This window comes from Cannabis sativa, chromosome 1, assembly GCF_029168945.1.
Source record: "Cannabis sativa cultivar Pink pepper isolate KNU-18-1 chromosome 1, ASM2916894v1, whole genome shotgun sequence".
Taxonomy (NCBI): Eukaryota; Viridiplantae; Streptophyta; class Magnoliopsida; order Rosales; family Cannabaceae; genus Cannabis; species Cannabis sativa.
In genome coordinates, this window is record NC_083601.1 from 41,930,130 (window position 1) to 41,949,267 (window position 19,138).

General features: G+C 34.2%; 5 protein-coding genes across 11 annotated transcripts; 2 read left to right on the plus strand and 3 right to left on the minus strand.

Moving 5' to 3' along the window:
* Positions 1-326: 326 nt before the first annotated feature.
* On the plus strand, positions 327-5,691 carry LOC115707018 (dihydrolipoyllysine-residue acetyltransferase component 2 of pyruvate dehydrogenase complex, mitochondrial). Of its 4 annotated transcripts, none has more exons than XM_030634823.2 (19): positions 327-719; positions 1,298-1,391; positions 1,649-1,719; positions 1,853-1,950; positions 2,026-2,063; positions 2,319-2,374; positions 2,451-2,525; positions 2,640-2,732; positions 2,951-3,193; positions 3,303-3,375; positions 3,529-3,620; positions 3,789-3,874; positions 3,966-4,041; positions 4,414-4,481; positions 4,558-4,624; positions 4,721-4,816; positions 4,901-5,003; positions 5,093-5,188; positions 5,285-5,691. In XM_030634823.2, the coding sequence occupies exons 1-19, from the start codon at positions 681-683 to the stop codon at positions 5,353-5,355; spliced, it is 1,635 nt and encodes a 544-aa protein (XP_030490683.2). In that variant the 5' UTR covers positions 327-680; the 3' UTR covers positions 5,356-5,691. The 4 variants fall into 4 exon arrangements, with proteins under 4 accessions (XP_030490683.2, XP_060971863.1, XP_030490680.2 ...); XM_061115880.1 differs by having other exon boundaries at positions 433-719; positions 1,295-1,391; positions 1,856-1,950; XM_030634820.2 differs by having other exon boundaries at positions 435-719; positions 1,295-1,391.
* A 2,420-nt stretch (positions 5,692-8,111) lies between these two features.
* Positions 8,112-9,138, minus strand: LOC115707514 (mitochondrial import inner membrane translocase subunit TIM23-2). Its single transcript, XM_030635512.2, has one exon. The coding sequence runs from the start codon at positions 8,933-8,935 to the stop codon at positions 8,372-8,374; it is 564 nt and encodes a 187-aa protein (XP_030491372.1). The 5' UTR covers positions 8,936-9,138; the 3' UTR covers positions 8,112-8,371.
* A 282-nt stretch (positions 9,139-9,420) lies between these two features.
* LOC115707444 (tRNA N(3)-methylcytidine methyltransferase trm141) lies at positions 9,421-14,722 on the plus strand. 4 transcript variants are annotated; one of them, XR_009687978.1, is made up of 10 exons: positions 9,423-9,707; positions 9,783-9,872; positions 9,962-10,066; positions 10,276-10,383; positions 10,486-10,557; positions 10,645-10,695; positions 11,147-11,209; positions 11,305-11,429; positions 11,772-11,866; positions 12,474-12,614. XR_009687978.1 is itself a non-coding variant. In XM_061115891.1 (9 exons), the coding sequence occupies exons 1-9, from the start codon at positions 9,510-9,512 to the stop codon at positions 14,038-14,040; spliced, it is 834 nt and encodes a 277-aa protein (XP_060971874.1). In that variant the 5' UTR covers positions 9,421-9,509; the 3' UTR covers positions 14,041-14,722. The 4 variants fall into 4 exon arrangements, 2 of the variants coding, with proteins under 2 accessions (XP_060971874.1, XP_030491268.1); XR_004009740.2 differs by lacking the exon at positions 12,474-12,614 and adding an exon at positions 12,059-12,253 and having other exon boundaries at positions 9,424-9,707; XM_061115891.1 differs by lacking the exons at positions 11,772-11,866; positions 12,474-12,614 and adding an exon at positions 14,019-14,722 and having other exon boundaries at positions 9,421-9,707.
* On the minus strand, positions 12,312-15,282 carry LOC115704528 (U-box domain-containing protein 51). Its single transcript, XM_030631730.2, has 8 exons — positions 15,018-15,282; positions 14,845-14,933; positions 14,605-14,726; positions 14,365-14,517; positions 14,017-14,281; positions 13,808-13,909; positions 13,320-13,730; positions 12,312-13,238 (listed from the first exon to the last, which is right to left on the minus strand). Exons 1-8 carry the CDS (start codon positions 15,193-15,195, stop codon positions 12,534-12,536), a joined length of 2,025 nt encoding a protein of 674 aa, XP_030487590.2. The 5' UTR covers positions 15,196-15,282; the 3' UTR covers positions 12,312-12,533.
* A 1,007-nt stretch (positions 15,283-16,289) lies between these two features.
* LOC133034661 (uncharacterized) lies at positions 16,290-18,494 on the minus strand. The gene is made up of 2 exons (XM_061109940.1): positions 18,485-18,494; positions 16,290-16,945 (listed from the first exon to the last, which is right to left on the minus strand). Exons 1-2 carry the CDS (start codon positions 18,492-18,494, stop codon positions 16,290-16,292), a joined length of 666 nt encoding a protein of 221 aa, XP_060965923.1.
* Positions 18,495-19,138: the final 644 nt, after the last annotated feature.

Here is a 19,138-nt window from a genome sequence, read left to right on the forward strand (position 1 = left end):
ATAGTGGGACTAGTGCATTTAATTGCTGGTATCTTAAAAAATTAGATACACAAAAGAGTAGAGAATATCTGTTAATGAAATCTAAGCAATAGAGCTTGTGCGAAAGAAATACAAGTGAGGTTCTCTCAAGTATAGCAGCAATTACGAATAGAGCCACAATTAAAACGGTTGAAATGACAACAGTTTTAAAATGACAATTAACTTTTAAAAACGACAATAATCAAGGTAAACGACGATAATTACTAAAAATATCCAACAAAGAAATTTACTTTGACAAATAGATGGAAAGAAAAGAAGAGTAGTAGGTAGAAGCAAGATTTTAGTCAAAATCCTAAAAGGTAGGCGCGGCATCTGCTTAGCCCAGCTAATAAAAGCCCAGCTAAGCCCAGCCCAGCCCAATTTCTCGTCTCCCTCTCTCTCACACATCTCCTCTTTTCTCTTTCTCTTTCTCCTACCTTCAATATCATATTAGTATTTATTTTTATTCTTATTTTAACTAAAAATAGATTAAAAGGAAGAACAATCGAATCAGTGCGCGATCTGTGATTCTGTATAGATCACTGAACCCTAAGGAAAAGCCTTACCTATCTCCCGTCTAACCAAACAATTCTCATTTCTCTTATCTTCGAATTCATCATTGAGCTTCAATTGAGTTTATTTTGATCTATACCATACGAAATATGGCTTATGCTTCCCGTATTATCAGTCACTCCAAAAAGGTATCTCTTTTTCGTATTGTTATGTTAAATATGGATTTACGTGTAGTCTCTCTTTGCTGTAATTTTATTGCATCTGATGCTGGATTCGTACTTTCGTATTGAACTATTCGTTTTACTTGGACCCTACTTGATTTTGGGTTTTGTCCCCACTTTTTTTTTGCTGGGTAGATTAGGATTGCCCAAATTTGAATCTTGAACCTAATATTTTATTATTCTGGATTTTGAAAGTTGTATTATATTACTTCAATGTTCATTTTTATGTTAAATGATAGAAATGTGTGTTTGTGATTAATTTTTGTCAGCATAAAAGATCATGGGTTCGAACAATGGACGTGGGTTTAGTTCCTTGATTATGAGATTATGCTAAAATTCAGTGGTGTTGCCTTTTGTTTCTGTCCGTTTTTGTTTGGCACTTGTAGATATAGTGACTTATAGTTGAACTGTCATTTGCAGAATTATAGTGTTTAGGTTTTTTATTTGAATTATGTTAATTGGAACAGGGTTTTTTGAATGTTTCTTCGCGCTATGATTTTATTTGTATGCTAAAAAATATTGATCATCATTAATTGTATTAGCAGTTAAGAAATGCCCCAAACTTGCTGAGGCACGAGCAAGCTCTCCTAGTTCGTTGCTTTTCTTTCAGTGGTCAACCTTCTGTCGGTAAAAGAGATGGTACGCTTATTTGTTGTTAAGAGCTGATTATCATTTTTCAATGTTCATAACAAGTATTAAGATAAGTTTCACTGTGGTTAAGCAATTGTGTAAATATTGTTATGCACAAGCTGCAGATGGTAGTGACATTTTGCTGGGTTCTCAGTTCTGTTTTCAAGGAAAATTCATGTTGCAAAATGACTGCTTTGCTGCTTTCGCATTGAATTCATTCAAAATATTGACTTGCTTATTCATTCATGGTTTTGTTTTAATCTCAGAGATACGGAGGTTTAACTGCCATGGTTATGTGACTTCAGAAGGAGACGGAGTTACTAAATCTTTCATCACTGTAAGTTCTGTCTTAGTGGCGTTAGTAGGAAATAAAATTCGCAGTGGTTGCAGTCTGTTTTGCATTATTTTTTACCTAATAAAATGACCTAAAAATCTGATAGAGCTCACAAAGCTTAGCTTGTGTCTTGTAGAAGTCATTGTTTGGTGCCCCTCAGGGTAGGGATTTCTCTACCACCGCAGTGAAAGGTGGAAATTCAATTGCTGGACTGGGATTAAACAAACTTTCAGTGTAAGTTGTCTGAGTTTTTTCTCTCTCCTTTCGTTTTCCCTCTCCATGCCTTAATACTGATTTATTTATTAGCAGTTCACAGGTGCTATTAAGGAGAGGCTTTTCATCATCTGGTACTTATCCAAGATTCTTTTATCTTTTTATCTTTTTCTGTGCATTATAATGATGTTTCCCAATTATCCCCTAATTTCGGTCATGAACAAGTAAATTTTTCCCAGCTTTCAAACTCATCTCCTAGATTTAAATTTGTTACAATAAACCTCTACATCATCATCCAAAACCAATGACGTAGTGTTCAGTCAGATCTGGTCATGCTATATATTATCTTGGAAAAATACAACTTATCAATATTTTTTTATTTCTTTCAGGCCTTCCGCCTCACCAAGAGATAGGAATGCCATCCCTTTCACCTACAATGACAGAGGTTTTTATCTTTCTGTTGGTTTTTTTACTTATTATCTCCATTTTGTCCTTCTAAGCACTACTTTTATTGTCTGTAGGGTAATATAGCAAGGTGGTTAAAGAAGGAGGGTGAGAAAGTTTCTCCAGGTGAAGTACTTTGTGAAGTTGAAACTGTAAGTTGTAGCTCTCTCTCTCTCACACACAAACACACACGCGCACACATTTGCTGAAATGCTGATTGAATGTTAGCTTACATATTACTCTTGATCGATTCAATTTTTCTGTAGGATAAAGCTACAGTTGAGATGGAATGCATGGAAGAAGGTTATCTTGCCAAGATAGTGCGCGGTGATGGGGCCAAAGAAATTAAAGTTGGAGAGGTATTAATGATATTTGGCTGTAGGGAACATGCATGATTATATTAATCATTTATCTTTCCTTCCTTGTGTGGTTGGTTGATGTTTTAGAAGGCCAATGAATTAGACTTATAGCAGACAAAGTCAGCTTCACAACCTCAGCCATTATTTGTAAAGAAAATTCATGGAAAAACAAGTTTATTTGTAGTTGCTTCTATTTGACATTCAATGCTTGCTTATAGGTTATTGCTATAACTGTGGAAGAGGAGGAGGACATTTCCAAGTTTAAGGATTATACCCCTTCGGCACCAGATGCCAGTTCTGCTGCAGATACTGGACCATCCGTCTCCACTCCACCCCAGAAAGAGGTGGCTAAAGAACCAGTTGCTTCTCCCGAGCCTAAGGTTTCGAAGCCCAGTGAAGCTTCTGCCGAAGATCGTGTTTTTGCCAGTCCACTTGCAAGAAATTTGGCCGAGGAAAATAAAGTATGTTATGTGAAATGTTAATGACTTTTTTTTTTTTTGTTTCAAGTCAATCATAAACAGTTAGAGATGCCTCTTGTTCATAACTTGTGCTTTGTTTGCGTTATTCTAGGTGTCACTTTCAAGTATCAAAGGAACAGGTCCTGATGGACGTATTGTCAAAGCTGATATTGAAGATTACTTGGGTATTAATGTCTTTTTTAACCATTATTGATCTTCATTTGGTTAATGATTATTTGTAAATTTTCTTAATTGTATTGGTCTCTCTTCAATTTTTCTGTATAGTGAAGTTAGATTAATGCCAGAGTTTAATATACCAATTTTATTCAATGGTGTAGCTTCTCGCAGCAAAGAGGCACCTGCCAAGGCTAAGCATGCAGCACCTGCAGATGTAGATTACACTGACATTCCTCACTCTCAAATACGAAAGGTAGTTTCTAAACTCATAGTTATTCTCACTATTGTGTTGTAAATAATCTAACTATTTTCCAATCCAGGATGATTAGATTCTCTTATATTGGCCTGCACTCTATGGACCATATTTCTTGAATTTTAATTGTTTTAATTTCTGAACTTATTCTCTGATATAATTTGACAGGTCACAGCTTCACGTTTATTATTCGCAAAGCAAACTATTCCTCATTATTATTTGACAGTAGATTCATGTGTTGATAACCTTATGGAGTAAGCAAACTATTCTGCATTAACATTTATTCTTCCGAAGTTAAGCTGTGATTAAATGTCTTGTGCTTAGTAAAAGCTGCTCTTCTTGCAGGTTACGTGGGCAGCTCAATACATTACAAGAAGCATCAGGTGGAAAGCGGATATCTGTTAATGACCTTGTACTAAAGGTATTGGATTTATCCATTTTCTTTTGTAACATTAGATGTTGGGCAACTAATTAGTAATGAAAATTTTCTCTAATTGAATATCAATAAATTATGAGATAGTTTGAAACAATTCATGGTTAGAGAATTGAATGAAACAAAACTCATGCTTGCTTAAGATGAGGGGTGAAGCATCTCTCTGGTCAAAACTGATTCTGCTTTCATTTCCAACACAATGTATTTACAAACTGTACCTTGTGCATGCTGCCAACAAGAACTTTCAGCCCTTTCTTTTCTTCCTTTCCTTGCTAAGTAATGTAATGTATTTAAGTATATGTATATCATTTATTTTCTGTTTACTCTTCAGATTTAACTCCTATGTAATTATTGCTGCAGGCTGCTGCGTTGGCCCTTCGTAAAGTTCCTCAATGCAATAGTTCATGGACTGACGAATGTATCCGCCAGTAAGAATACATTTATATGAAAGTTGTGTTTTCATATCATGTTTCAGCAAAACCTTATTCCTTCTCTTTGTTTTAGGTTTCATAATGTGAATATCAATGTCGCAGTGCAGACAGAAAAAGGACTTTTTACCCCTGTTATCCGGGTATGTTTGGGAGTTGGCTCTGTTACATCTTGATAAAATGTATCTTGTTATTATTCATTATCTGTTTAACTTGCTCTACTCGCATTTAACTTGCAGGATGCAGACAAGAAAGGTCTGTCCACCATAGCTGATGAGGTCAAGCAGTTGGCTCAAAAAGCAAAAGATGGCGGCCTAAAACCTGCAGATTATGAGGTAAGAAGAATATTTTGCCCCAACTTCAATGCAAAAGTTGTGATTACATCAATTTACATGTACAGTATTTATCCTCTTGTGCAGGGAGGTACATTTACAGTCTCAAATCTGGGAGGTCCCTTCGGTATCAAGCAATTCTGTGCCATCATCAACCCTCCTCAATCAGGCATTCTTGCAATTGGATCTGGTAAGCCTAATCCTAGACATCGTCTTTTTGTTTAGAGTGGATATTTTCTCCTTGGATTTGACATTTTTTGCCCTTTTGTTTGAGCACAGCTGAGAAGAGAGTTGTGCCTAGTTCCGGGCCTGAACAATACAAGTTTGCTTCCTTCATGTCTGCAACACTAAGTTGCGATCATCGCGTTATTGATGGTAAGTTTTTCAAGTAGTTCACCTAGATATGTGGACAGTTCATCTCCTCTTTTTAATGTTTACCAAGTAAATAATTACCTGCTGTGTTTTTCTCAGGTGCGGTTGGTGCAGAGTGGCTAAAAGCATTCAAAGGCTACATCGAGAACCCCGAGTCAATGTTGCTCTAAAACTGGAGGCTAATCTTCAAATAATTTTTTTTCCTTCCCAATTTCTTGCATAAATTAACGAGGGATTTAAATTAAGTCCCATTTGTTCATCTCCGAGTTCCAAAATGAGATTCGACTAATTTTGCATTGGCGATAAACATTTCTTCATCCTTGGGTAGTATCTGTTCCAAGCTTCTCTTCTTTTTCTTTTTTTGCAATAATTGGGGTTGATTGAGGCTTTGAATTTTGCTCATGTAGAGTGCTGAACCCCCTTGTATATGAGCAGACACTAGATTTTGTCCCGTATTCATTCTCTGGGATCGTTGTGAATATTTGGAAAATTTTGTTTTCCTGTTACTATTACTGGCATCCAATACTTGCAATTGAAAGTTGGTACTTAACTACTTAGTTAGGTCGCACCTCACAATATTTAGATGGGAAGATATTGAAAACAAACTAGGGTTCACTACATTTTAATCTTTCCAAAATTGAGAGCAAAAAGGTCTTCAAAATAAACAAAGACCACCCTTGATAAAACAAGTTGTATATTTTCACATGACAATATTTATACTAAACAAAACGCACAATAAATTTGACACTTGTTTTGCAATTAACTGCATTCCAAACAATAATGCCAAATTTAAGAAAACTTAACTGATGAACTTGGCGAGGAAGAATGGACATATCCTCAAGATTTGACAACAGTTGCTAATAAGAAAAATTATTGTAAATGTCAAAGAAGAAAGATATAAATTATAAATAATTATAGGTAAACTGATGAAATATTATAAGTATTTGAACTATAAATAGAAGCTGGCTTTGTGAGTTGTTAATTCGAATATTTGAATACTATCACCACGATTCTTGATTGAAAAAACGTTCGAATGTATCATATATCGTCTCCTGTTTAGTATGAGAACTTAAATCAAACTCCCCAAAGTGAGAATTTAATGCATTTTAATGAAAGTAACACTTTTCCAAATGTGGAAGAAATAGATGTAACATTCATCACCAAGGATTTAATGCATTTATCTAGAAAGGGGTAGGAAGAAATTAAATACAAGTTACTGGCTCAAAATCTATACTCTATCCCTCCCTTGAGTCTCTATAGACACCACCCACCTTCCATTAAGCTCTATCTCTAACAATGGAGAAATGCTAAACGGTTACTATAATTCAATATTAAGTCTTACGATCTCACATATTTTACTTTAATAAAAATTATAAAAAATTACTAACTAATTATAGTACGCCACCTCATAGTAGTATTAAGCACTTTAATGCCCCATAGAAATTCTCCTAACAAACAATGGCATAGCCTACCATCCTGAAGAATTACAAAATAAGTTTGAAAGTAAACGACTATTCCCCTTTGTTTCTTTAATACGCATTTGGGCTCATACTATTTCATGAACCCTACAATCTTTGAGAGGCAAAAGTGGTACATCATATCGTCATCTCCTCCAGCTTAATCCTGGAGATCACCAGGGAACCCATAACTTACCCACTATTCACCTGTAGCTCCAAAGGAGTGCCATTTTTAAAGTCAAGTTCCAAATGTCACCATAGGGACTTGAATTCCAGAAGGCAACAATGAGGGACTTATGAAGAAGCGTCCCAATCACTACACCATGCACTCGGAAAATAGCAGATTGTTACTAGGTCATTAAGAAATTGAACCATGACCTCATAGGAGCAAACTATGACCTGACCATTCGACCTAACAAAACACTTTCTTTTAATAACTTTAGTCTACTAATGTTGGTCCCTAATGTCCTGCCATGTTAGAATGTTCTAGAATATATTTAATTCCTGAATAAGTTTTCTGATACAGATATAACAGACAATATTATTCACCTGCTCAATTCGCTCAACTGGGGATCATCTTTGGGCATCAGTCCAGTCACTGACTGACTAACTTCAAAGACATGCAACAATCCAAAGCTTGGTACTCTGAATGCCATAACAAAACACATACTAAAGATGTCCCTAATGTTATATAAATATTCACTCAACTCCTAACTATGAGAATATTTTTAAGTTCAACAAAGGAATCCCAAGAACTAATATTATTTATTGTATATTTGATTTCGAATATTTCTTTCTTCGTGCTACGGTGATTAACAAGGAAGAGTAGAGAAAGGTAACTACAAAAATACTCTTCCGGAGAATATTTCAAATAAGCACCAGCTAGTACTAACTCCTAAACTGAAGTGGACTGACATGAACTCACCAGACCCCTAAATCAGGCTAGACCAAGTCATTTGAGCAATATAGCACTTGACTGAACAAACACTGTTCAGGAGCTTCTAGATTGCAGGATTGATGAAAAATTAAAATGTTATAGCATTACAGGTTAGGAAAGAATACATGTATGTAACAAATTTCAAAGCTCCCCAGGTTTTTAATTGACAATTTTATATTCGAGTTAAAGCATAATGTATAGTTCATTTCAAGCCAAAGTTTTCAAACTAAAGCTTGATCAATGTAATATAATGTCATACACACCCAGACAAGATTTAACACTAAAGAACACTTACTAGACATAATGTATTGGAAACCTAGTACTGACTACTAACAGCCACAGAATAACAGAACAATGATTAATTATCTAACACACAAGAAACTCATGCTATCATGTATTTTTGAGAACACATATCTAAAATGAAAATGCCCACAAAACAAATAAAAACAATCTATGCAAAAGCAATTGGTAAGCAGTAAGCACAACGATTACAGTGGGTATTAATCAATAAATACATTTAGAAAGAACGTACTATCCACAAGATCAAATCAATTTCCATTATTTATTATCCGAAACAATTCGAAGAGCCAACTATAGATTAAACAAAACTATAATCAAAGCATGTGACTCCCATGCCGAGCTATTCAACAATAAAGTAATTCCAGTTCAAAACAGTATCATTATCATAGAATAAAGTCCATTCTTAAAATTTTTCAATGGACCGAACCTACCTAAAAGATCAAAATTGGAAGATTAAACAAACAATTTGAGTGACACTCACAAGAACCCTTCTCAAATAGGCACATATCGCTTGACCGCCTGTTTCGCCGTCAAAGCTACCCCGACCAAAGCCCCACCAACCGCGCCCGCCACTGCCGCCGACCTAACGCCCCTCGCCGCCCGATACAGCGCACCAGTACCGAGACCCGCCGCCACACTATTCCAAACATCATCAGTATCCCTCAATGTAACGATACCGCTCTCCAAACCCGCAAATAGCAACCCGATCACACCCAATCGGTTTCCCCAAACCCGTCCCGAATGTCCCGACGCATTTAGAATCCGATTGATACGGAGCTTCATGGTGTCACTGGACTCAAACGATTTAACTCCAGTCACAAGGCCAGTTCCAGCGCCACCAACGGCACCGGCGAGGTAAGTGCAACCAGTATAGAAGGTGAGATTCTCGCCCCAAGATCGACGCTGGCGACGTGCTTCTTCGACGAAGAGAAACTCGGGGGAAGTCGGGAGCTGATAGAGGTTTCTGCTAGGTACCTGGAGGTCCTGGTAGGGGTTGTAGAGACGAGGCTTGGAAAGATCTCGTTCGTGATCAGAGGAAGAGATTGAGCCAGCCATGGCAGGAATCGTAGCTCGTTTTCTGATCTAGGGTTTTAGATTGCTTCTGGTACGGGAAAGAGAGACCCGCAAGAGCGATCCACCACAACGTTGGGAAAACAAAGAGAAATATTTTTAATTTCTTTTTTTTTTTTCTTTAGATTTGAGAATATATTAAATAAGAAAAGGAATATATTCTGAAGTGGAGAAGATGGATCCCTCTATCTGTGGCGGCGCACTGCGCAAAAGTTTCATATGCAATGCAACGTGTCGTTTTGGCGGGTAAACGACAAATGAAGTCGCTGTCGTTTCGTATATTTTTTTTTTTTTTTGATGAAGTCGTTTTGTATACTTTAAATTTAAAAAACGACAATATTAGATAATAAGAAACTACAACGATAGTTACAGTTCTAGAGATTATTACTGTGTTTTTAATCTTCAGTATTTAAAAGTGAGAATAAAATATATTTTTTTAAATTATTTTTAAATTTTTCTTACTAAAAAAATCAATAGCTAATTGTAGATTAGCCAAACGTGGTCGATGTATGTATTTAACCAAAGGATTCTCCAGAAAAAGATGTAACGGAAAAGCATAATGAGAGCTACTGTAGCTCCAACCATTGTACTCTCACCTCCATTTTCTAACTTAATCACCACCGTCACTCGATCGCAAACTCACACTTATCCGACGGCCTTAAAATGTTTGAATCATAACAAAGTCTCTCTTGAAGACCACTACCAAAGAAATGCCACCAAATACTGGGACAATTTCTACAAACGCCACCAAGACAAAGTTTTTTTCTCTCTTTATACATTTATCTTCTGTTTTTCTCTTCTGGGTTCTGTTTAATTTTGTAAATTTTTGCAGTTCTTCAAGGATAGACATTACTTGGAGAAGGATTGGAGATATTACTTTGCAGAAGATGAAGTCTGCTCAAATGAAAAGGTCGTTTTAGAGGTAGTTATTTGACCTTTTGGAGTTAGTTTATTATATTATATGATTTTGCTTTTGAACGAAGTCCAGTTTGATATTTTTGAAAATGGCAGGTTGGATGTGGGTCTGGAAGTACCCTCTTTCCCCTTATGGCTGCATTTCCCAATATTTATGTTCATGCCTGTGATCTCTCACCTCATGCAATTGAGCTTGTTAAGGTTTGTTTGTAGCTTTTCTCTGTTATTATGATCATCTTAGTGTTACAATTGCAAATACTTTGTTAATGTTCTTTTGTTTCTATCATCCAAACTGACCTTAAACATATTAATTATCAAGCAATCATTACTTATGATCATCTTATGTGTTGTTATTTCTCAGATTGACCGGCTGAGTATGCTAATTGCTACCTTTTCTCTAATGAGTGCAGTCAAATGTGAATTTCATAGAAGACAGGGTTAATGCAATTGTCTGTGATGTTACACTTGAGTCTCTTTGTGAGAAAATTGACCCCTTTTCAGTTGATGTTGTTACATTGGTAAGACCAAGTAGTTAATTACAAGCAAAATTACATGAAACGTTATGCTGTCTATGAGGGAGTGGGTAAACTGCGTATATGAACACTAAAGATTATCCACAGGTTTTCATGTTATCTGCAGTTTCTCCAAGTAAAATGCCTTTGATATTGGAGAACATCAAAACAGTGATAAAGGTACCTGTTATGGGTTCAAATATTTGCCCAGTAAGTTTATTATACTTTCCTAAAATTTAAATGCTACATGGCTTTTAATTCTTGCAGCCCAATGGTTATGTTCTATTACGAGATTATGCTGCTGGAGATTTTGCTCAAGTGAGTGTTCTAATGCATATTTACATCCACCATTGCTCTTGGAGATGATAATCTCTTTCTAATTTTGCATGATTAATCTGTACAAGAAAATGATAGGGAAAAATACACCTAATATTAGAGAAGAAGAGAAGAAGAATCAAAGGATGGAAGTCTGATAACCTATTAATTTCAATTAGTCCCCTCTCTATCATGGTTATCTATTTAGTAAATCTTTTGTTGGGTTTTAAGACTTGAAGCTCTTTTCTCAGCCAGTAAGCTAATGTGAAATCAACATCCTATTACTTAGAGATGGTTAGTTTTGATTCATAAGTACACAAAAGGGAGGAAGAAAAAACAAAGGCTCAGAAGAAAAAGAAAGATTTTTCTTTCTTTCAGTGACTTGAATTTCATCACTTTGGTGGGTTTCAAGTTTCAACTTTGTCTATTTCTTATATGCCCCTCAATATCTTAGGTCAAGTTACAGAAAAAGGATAGGATGATCGGTGAGGACTTTTATGTTCGAGGAGATGGTACTGTAAGTATTTTGCACTTTCTGGCAAATGTTTTTCGTATAACTATAAATATCTTTTGTGTATCATTTTATAACAGCTTTTTATTTATGTTCATCAGTGCTCATTCTACTTCTCTGAAGATTTTTTGTCAACATTGTTTCTAAGAGCTGGCTTTCACACTGTGGATATGAACACATACTGCAGAGAGGTTTACAATCGTTCTCGGAATGTTACGATGAACAGGTATTTCCCGTTACATGTTCTTGCTTCTAAGGAGAATTAACTATTCTTCTTTCATACAAATTTCTGAACTCTCAAACTCTCTAGTTAAATTCTCTTTACAAGGCCAGACATTTAGGATGCTGGCTGCATACCGTATGCCTAAGATATTTTGAGTTCTTATTTTGTTTCAATACTATTTTTTCACTCTTGATACTTTCTGTATGACAAATATAAACTTGTAACCACTGTAAGGATGGATTTCACTAGTTCAAATCTTCACTCTTCTTAAAGCTTTCCTTCAAAAATGGCTTTGCTTTCCACTTTGTTCTTTTCCTTATTCTTGATTGTAAACTCTATCCACAGGCGTTGGATACGCGGGGTATTTAAAAGCATTTGATTTATAGAACTGGCAATGCAGTACAGTACTACAGTTCAAGGCTTCAATATCCCACAACTAGGTAACTCTTTTTTTGCCAATGGATCAAGTAACCACCTATTTGTCCCCTCAGGAAGCCAGGTTTAAGGCAAAATTCTTTGAGACAGTCATATTCATATAGATTTCGAACGAAGCAACTTATGAATTAACAATATGTTTTCACTTTGCTATAAGTGAGTGATTGAAATTAGTTTGCTCCACTTGCTCCTGGCAGATTCAGAAGACAGATTCAACTTACTTCACGAAGGGAAATAGTTACTCCAACTAGCTTGTATTGACTAATATTGTAGGCTAGCTCACCATATTTTGTATGTTGTCAAGCAACTACGGTAGATATTTATTTATGATTGAAACAAATGATTAATGGAAGGCATTGGTTAATAAGATATTTATTTACTTGATTTTCTAATTGTTGTCATCTTACAATTGTCAAGTCTTTTTGTTTATAAGCTTTATTGTTACTATAATTGTAAGATATTTGTCTGTTTTATTGTTCCTTGGTGGACCAAAAACTGAGAGAGAATGTTCATTCAGATTATTTATCTCACGATCTTATAGACTTTACACACTAATACATATAACAAGTTTTTAAGTTTTACAATTAGTCTTCTTCTTGCTATAACAAACAGCCCCCCTCTGAACACTTTTCCCAATGAGGGTCAGTGTCTTCAGTTTCAACGTTAATATCACTAGTAATTGCTTCCATCCTCCATTCCAAGGTTACGCAAACGATTTAGCTCTGGTAACACGACCGAACCAAGGTCAGGTCTATCTCTCTTCCTCATCTCACAGCACTGCAGTGCCAGTTTTGCGAAGGACAAAGCCTCTTCAACAGGCCAATTCTTAACTAAGGGGTCAAGAACTTCAGCGAAAGTACCTTGCTCAATGGACTCTTCAACCTGATAGGACAGACCAATGGGAGGCCTTGCTGTGATTATCTGTAGAAGCATAACTCCCAATGAGTACACATCTGATTTCACACCCAATAGTCCTGTTTGTTGATACTCCGGATCAATGTAGCAAAATGTACCAGCTGCTGCTGTCTGGTGATATTGTGTGACAGTGTTAGCTACAGATGCAGGAACAAGCTTGGCCAGGCCTACGTCACTGATTTTGCTTACATAGTTTCGGTCTAACAGGATGTTTCCCGGTTTGAGGTCACGGTGGACCAGTGGCTCTGGCTTTCTTTGATGAAGGAAGAGAAGAGCAGTGGTGATTTCCGCTGCGATTCTGAAGCGATCTCTCCATGGAATGGGGCGAGTGTAGTCTTTGCAGAACAACCTGTCGTCTAAGCTACCATTGTCCATGTACTCATAGACAAGGCACCCGTATTCAGGGCAAGCACCTACTAGGAGAACCATGTTTGGATGCCTTATGCTGCTCAGAACCTCAACCTGCAAGTAAAATATAGATTTTGCTATTCTTTTTTTTCTTTCTAAAATGAATAAAAAAAACTGCCTTTCTTTTTCAGTTACCTCTTGTTGGAACTGGACTAGTCCTTGAGATATATCTGGCCTCAAGATCTTAATAGCAACAGCAGTGTGATCAAGAAATCCTTTATAAACAGGTCCATAACCGCCTTCACCAATCTTTCTATCAGGGTTGAAGTAATCTGTTGCAGTTTCAATCTCTTTTATGCCATATCTCCTATATTGGACACCACCCTGCATAGAGTTTATCTCCTCTGCCTCCAGGTTGGATTTTGCTTCAGCAAATTTTCTCTTCTGAGTTTCTATGTCTGCTATCCGTTCTGCAATGTGAGCCGCTTCAGTGGCAGCCTTGGTCTTCTGCCTTTCCATCTCTGCCAAAGCAGTTTCAGTCTCTTCTGCCATCTTGGCTTCATGTAGGCTACGCTCATTCAATGGCTTCAATTGAACTTCATCGGCCTGAAAGCCCCAAGTGAAAGGTTTTAGAATCATATTTAGTTTTATAACATAATAATCATCTATGAATATCAGCATACCCTTTGTTTGGCTTCTTTAGCTTCATCACGAAGTGAGTTGTAAATATCCATAGTTTGCTTTAATTGAAGGTTTAGTGTATGCATCTCAACTTCCAATTCATCCTATCAAATGAGTAATGCCATGAACTTGAATGAAATGCTGTTTTATTATAGAATAAGAAAAAATTAGCCCTTATGTTATGTCACCATTACATTTTCACGACACTTACAGGTGTTACAAAAGAGTCGCCTGAACTCTCCAAGCTTGTAAACGAGTCCAAACTCCTAGAGGTGGTTGATGATTGGAAACTATGCAACGGTGAATTGAAGCTGTGTGTGCCTGTGTAATCAGTACTAACAAATGATGGGGCGCTTTTATGCACCGATAAATTCGTTTGGACTGTTGATGATGCATCAACCCTGCTGTTTGGCTTGCTTCTATTACTCTTGTCCACAGATAATTGTCCAGAACCAGAAGTAATCAGATTCCCAAGACTTCAGCATAGCAAGCAAAAGTCAATATAAACTTGTTTAGTGCCACCATATGTTATGCATTGTATGTAAGGAAGTAATTTTACCTGGCATTATTGGATCCTTCATTATTTTTGGGTGTTTTGGTTTGAGTTGCTGCTCTCACAGAAGTAGGTTTCCCTTTTGATATAACGTATACAGAACAGAATTGTGGTGCAGTTTTGAGTAAGCTAGTGGGCACATCTGCTTCTTTAAATTTCCTGTTATTTAGAGAAAGAGAGAAATAGAGAATCGAATAAGTAGAGTTATATACAAAACCCCATATGGTTAGGACTAGGAGAGAGAACCTTATAAGAGCATTGTGATTGGAAGCACCAACGACAACGTTGGTGATGTCGTTTTTAACAATGTAATCAACTATTGTACTTGGAACATCAATATCATGAAGGATCACTTCCTTTGCTGTAACCTGAAGTGCACGTTAACATATATATATATATATATATATATATACACACCATATATTAAAAACCTCTCTCTATATATATATTTATAATACATACATATATATATAAGTTATAACTGACCCCTTTTCGAGCACAATATCCAAGTAAAGGAAGAAAGATATGTTGCAACTCATCAGATGAGCGACCTCCTTTGTTACTCGAATTAGTATCTGCATAAATAATTATAATATAATTATACTACAACGTGTGTATAGATATATGTATAGATTTATATAAAGGAAAGGGATACTTACTGGAATGAGTAGTATCATGATTGATTACGTGAACAATAAAACAATTTGATTTCTTGTGGCCACGCAAAAGATGATCCACTGCCCATTTGACCAGAGATTGGCTAATTTGTTTGTCCCTATTAATGGCGATAACGACGTTCACATTCCCCAACTTCGAGGATGTTCTTGAAAGCGCCATTGACGACCACCACCACCGCCGATGGCCACCAGAGAATATATATCACTTCTTATTTAATTAATATCATAATATGTTAATGCAAAAATAATAATAATAATAATAAAATGAAAAAATAGCTAGCATCCATTAACAACTTCATCATCTATCCTTGGTTAATTTGAAACTGTTTTGCTAATTTTGGCAGTAATTATTGTTAATCAATAATGATATTCATAGTAGATATACACATACAAAACATCCTCGCTCTCTGCCTCATTGGAATATAAGTTGTAATTTAGTATATTTAGAAAATGTTACACAGATAATACAGTTATCAGTTATACATACAGATCATCATCTCGTCCATGAAAAACAATTGTAAAAATAAATCTTTGAGGAACTAAGTAGAGTTAATGAATTTTTTTTTTTTACATAATACACTTGGATTTTTTTAAAATTTGTATGATTTATTTATTTACAGTTTAGCTAATTATGATTTTTGTTCACTAAACTTTGACATGTACCAAATAATGTTCCTGAACTTTTAAGGTCGTTAAAAATGACTCCTGAACTATTGAGATTGTTGGATTTAAGTACTTTTGTCTAATTTCATTCAATTTACTATTTCAGTGATTGTTTATGTACTAAATTATGCTCCTAAGACTTTAATATATACCAAATCATGCTCTTCGAACTTTGACATGTATTAAATCATGCCCCTAAATTTTTATCCATGTTAGACTTTTTTACTAAAATTGGACAAAAGTCCTTAAATCCAACAATCTCAATAGTGCAGAGGGCATTTTTAACGACTTTAAAAGTTTAAGGACATGATTTGGTACATGGTAAAGTTCACCAGGTAATAATCCTAATTAGCCTTACAGTTTTATGTTGATTTCATATTGTTACAATATTATATTATTTTTCCAAAACGCAGAAAATATAAAAAATTTATACATTACAAAAAAAAAAATCTATAAAAAAAACGTAAATATTTTATTTTTAATCTTCAAATAAAATATGAAGAAAAATTAATTGGCCATGTTTTAGTAGGTTATGGTGCTATGTTATATATAAACATGGTTTTTTTTTTGAAACAAAAATTGCAACTTTCATTAAAGCAAATCAGCTAACAAAATAGCTTCCAAACCAGAAGGGACAGACCCCCTACTGGAAAAACGATCAGGACAAGAACCAGAAGAACGAGCTAACCAGTTAGCCGCTTGGTTCCCAGATCGTTTAACAAACTGAACTGAAATATCAAAACTAGAAAATGATCGTATAAGAGAAATACAATCCGAAACAATAAGACCAAGAGGAGACAGAATATGGCTCTTGCTATTAATAGCATTAACCAACACAAGACAATCTGACTCCAATAAAACCGCTGTAGGACACAAGCCCTCAACAGTCCTGCTATCTTCCCAACAGGACTTAATCCAACTCAACGCCTCCTTCATGGACAGCGCCTCAGCAACAACAGGATCAATATCTCCTCGGTGTTTGACAGCAGCCGCAGCAACACACAAACCAGCATGATCCCTGGCAATCCAACCCAAACCATGACTCCTTTCTCCAGAATACAGAGCAGCATCACAATTAACCTTCAACTCTCCCAAAGATGGTTTAATCCAGTGCTCAACACCAGCATGAAGCTGACTAGAAGAAGACGAAGCTCCTCCATTACTATTTTGAGCAGATTTCCAAATATCAAGGTAAGTAATTGCAGATGAAACAACTCTTTCCACAGAAATAGCCTTATCATTCCAGACTAGATCATGGTTTTATGTTATATAAATGTATATTTATTTATTTTTTTTACAATTTTAGTAAGACAAGTTTAACATAAATGAAAAATTAGAGATATAAGTTAGTATATATCAAAATTTGAGAGATATAATTTGATACATAATAAAATCTGAGAAGCATAATTTAGTATATAAGTAAAATTGAATAAAATTCTTTAAATATAACAATCTTAATGATTTAGTGAAAATTTTTAACGGTTAAAAAAATTCTGATAGCATAATTTGATACATTGCCAATGTTTATGACAAAAATCAATTATAGCTTTATTGATATATATTAGATTTTTCTACACAAAGGTGTGTGTGCTTCATTCATATATTTTAGCTTTTGAGTCTTCATAGTGTGGACCTCACGTAGTTCAACCTAAATATTTTAGGAAAATTCTATCATATACACATAAAAAAAACAGGGTATAATTCGGGGAAACTTTTAGACAAATCTTTTAAAAAAAACGGTCGTACGTGTTATTGATAAATGAATAATTATAATCTTAATTTTTTATAGTTATATAATGATGTATATCGTAAATATGTAAATTTTAAAGGGTTTAGAATAATTCACATTTTATGATATCAAAAATAAAATTTAATGTGTATTTATTTTTTTAATGTAAATTTATTGTTTCAACAATATTTTTACATAAATGCCATAATAAATAAAATATAATTCAAAATCTTTTAAAATGTCTTCTATATATATAATAATGGCTAAGATGTTTAGCTACAATGCTATCACTCTCTCACACACTATACCGTTTCAATATATTTAATCTTTTGTTTCCAAAAAATATATATTTATTTTTTTTATTCTTTTATTTCTTATAACATAATAAATAAATAATAATTTTAAATAATATAAAAGAAAAATATTGCAATATTGTAAAAGAGTAGAGAAATTGATGGGTGTGTTATGGCTAAGCAACTGAGTTTTTTAAAAAGAGTACTGCCATTAGACTATCTCTAATGTAAGGTGCAAATTTTATTGTAAATTTAACTCAAAAAATAGCTTAATGTTATATTTAGTCCAAATTTTATAATTATACTTCAATGTACAAACTGTAAATTAACCTTCAAACTTCAAAATCAACATAATTATTAATTTTTTTATTGAAATTATATAAAAAATTATTTAAATGAATAAATAATAAAATATTAAAAAACTTTTAATTAGCAAAAAATATTAATTAGTGACAAATGAGTAAATAAAAAATATAACATTAATTATGGTATAAATTTAATCCATTCTATATTTAGCATGTGCCAAACTTGACACACCTTTACACTATTATTGGAGCTTCATTATTTTGAATAAGCTAAATTATGGGCAGTAATATACTACTTTTATAGCCCTCTATTGAGATGTTACTTTAAGGTGCTTAACATCATACTGATACGAAACGTTATAAATGGTTAATAGTTTCCCATACAAATGAAAATGTGTAAGATCCGATATTAAATTGCACTGAATATCACCTCTTGTAGTGCTTAACACCTTGACATACCTCTTATCATTTATCTTTTAAGAAATATCTTCTATCTCTAATGTAGTCTTACAGTTAGGCCTCATAAAGATTATATTTAAAAAAGTGAAATTTTATTAAATACACTAATACAGTAGGTGTTTTTTTTTAACTAGAAAAACATATATAGTTAATTAAGTTTTATTATTTTAAATTTGCATTTATTTTTTCATTAAAATAAAATTGAAAATCATCAAAGGACACACTTAATAATTAATGGTATAAACAAATGTATAAAGATTTTTGCAATATATGTTTATCATATCTTCCAACACATGATTTTATTGAGATAATGTATTTCATCGTTTAAAACATATATAATATAGTTTTGTCACTAATATCTAAATTAATAATCTTTGGCTTTTTTTTTTTCCTAATCGATCTAAGACAATCATATTCAGAGATGAATTACATGATCCAAAAATGTTGTTTGCTCAAATTTAAAAATTAAAGGCAATATATGGTTTTTTTTTTCCTAGTATAAATATATACTACATACCCTGATATATTTAATCTTAAGTCGACCTCACATTCTTTAATTAAACGAAATATCTATAAATTAACAATACACTTATTTATTTATTTTATTTTATTTTATTTTATTTTTTATTTTTTTTAAAAAAAAAGAAAGGAAGA

Excerpts from the sequence above, each read along its gene's own strand:
- LOC115707018 (XM_030634820.2), top strand. The coding sequence starts at position 681 with ATGGCTTATGCTTCCCGTATTATCAGTCACTCCAAAAAG. Across the intron at positions 1,392-1,648 it reads TTCTGTCGGTAAAAGAGATG|AGATACGGAGGTTTAACTGC; the intron begins GTACGCTTATTT and ends TTTTAATCTCAG. Across the intron at positions 2,375-2,450 it reads TTTCACCTACAATGACAGAG|GGTAATATAGCAAGGTGGTT; the intron begins GTTTTTATCTTT and ends TATTGTCTGTAG.
- LOC115707514 (XM_030635512.2), bottom strand. The coding sequence starts at position 8,935 with ATGGCTGGCTCAATCTCTTCCTCTGATCACGAACGAGATCTTTCCAAG.
- LOC115707444 (XM_030635408.2), top strand. The coding sequence starts at position 9,510 with ATGAGAGCTACTGTAGCTCCAACCATTGTACTCTCACCTCCATTTTCT. Across the intron at positions 10,067-10,275 it reads ATGCAATTGAGCTTGTTAAG|TCAAATGTGAATTTCATAGA; the intron begins GTTTGTTTGTAG and ends TAATGAGTGCAG. Across the intron at positions 11,430-11,771 it reads CGGAATGTTACGATGAACAG|GCGTTGGATACGCGGGGTAT; the intron begins GTATTTCCCGTT and ends CTCTATCCACAG.
- LOC115704528 (XM_030631730.2), bottom strand. The coding sequence starts at position 15,195 with ATGGCGCTTTCAAGAACATCCTCGAAGTTGGGGAATGTGAACGTCGTT. Across the intron at positions 14,934-15,017 it reads TCATGATACTACTCATTCCA|ATACTAATTCGAGTAACAAA; the intron begins GTAAGTATCCCT and ends TTATTTATGCAG. Across the intron at positions 14,518-14,604 it reads AATCACAATGCTCTTATAAG|GAAATTTAAAGAAGCAGATG; the intron begins GTTCTCTCTCCT and ends TCTAAATAACAG.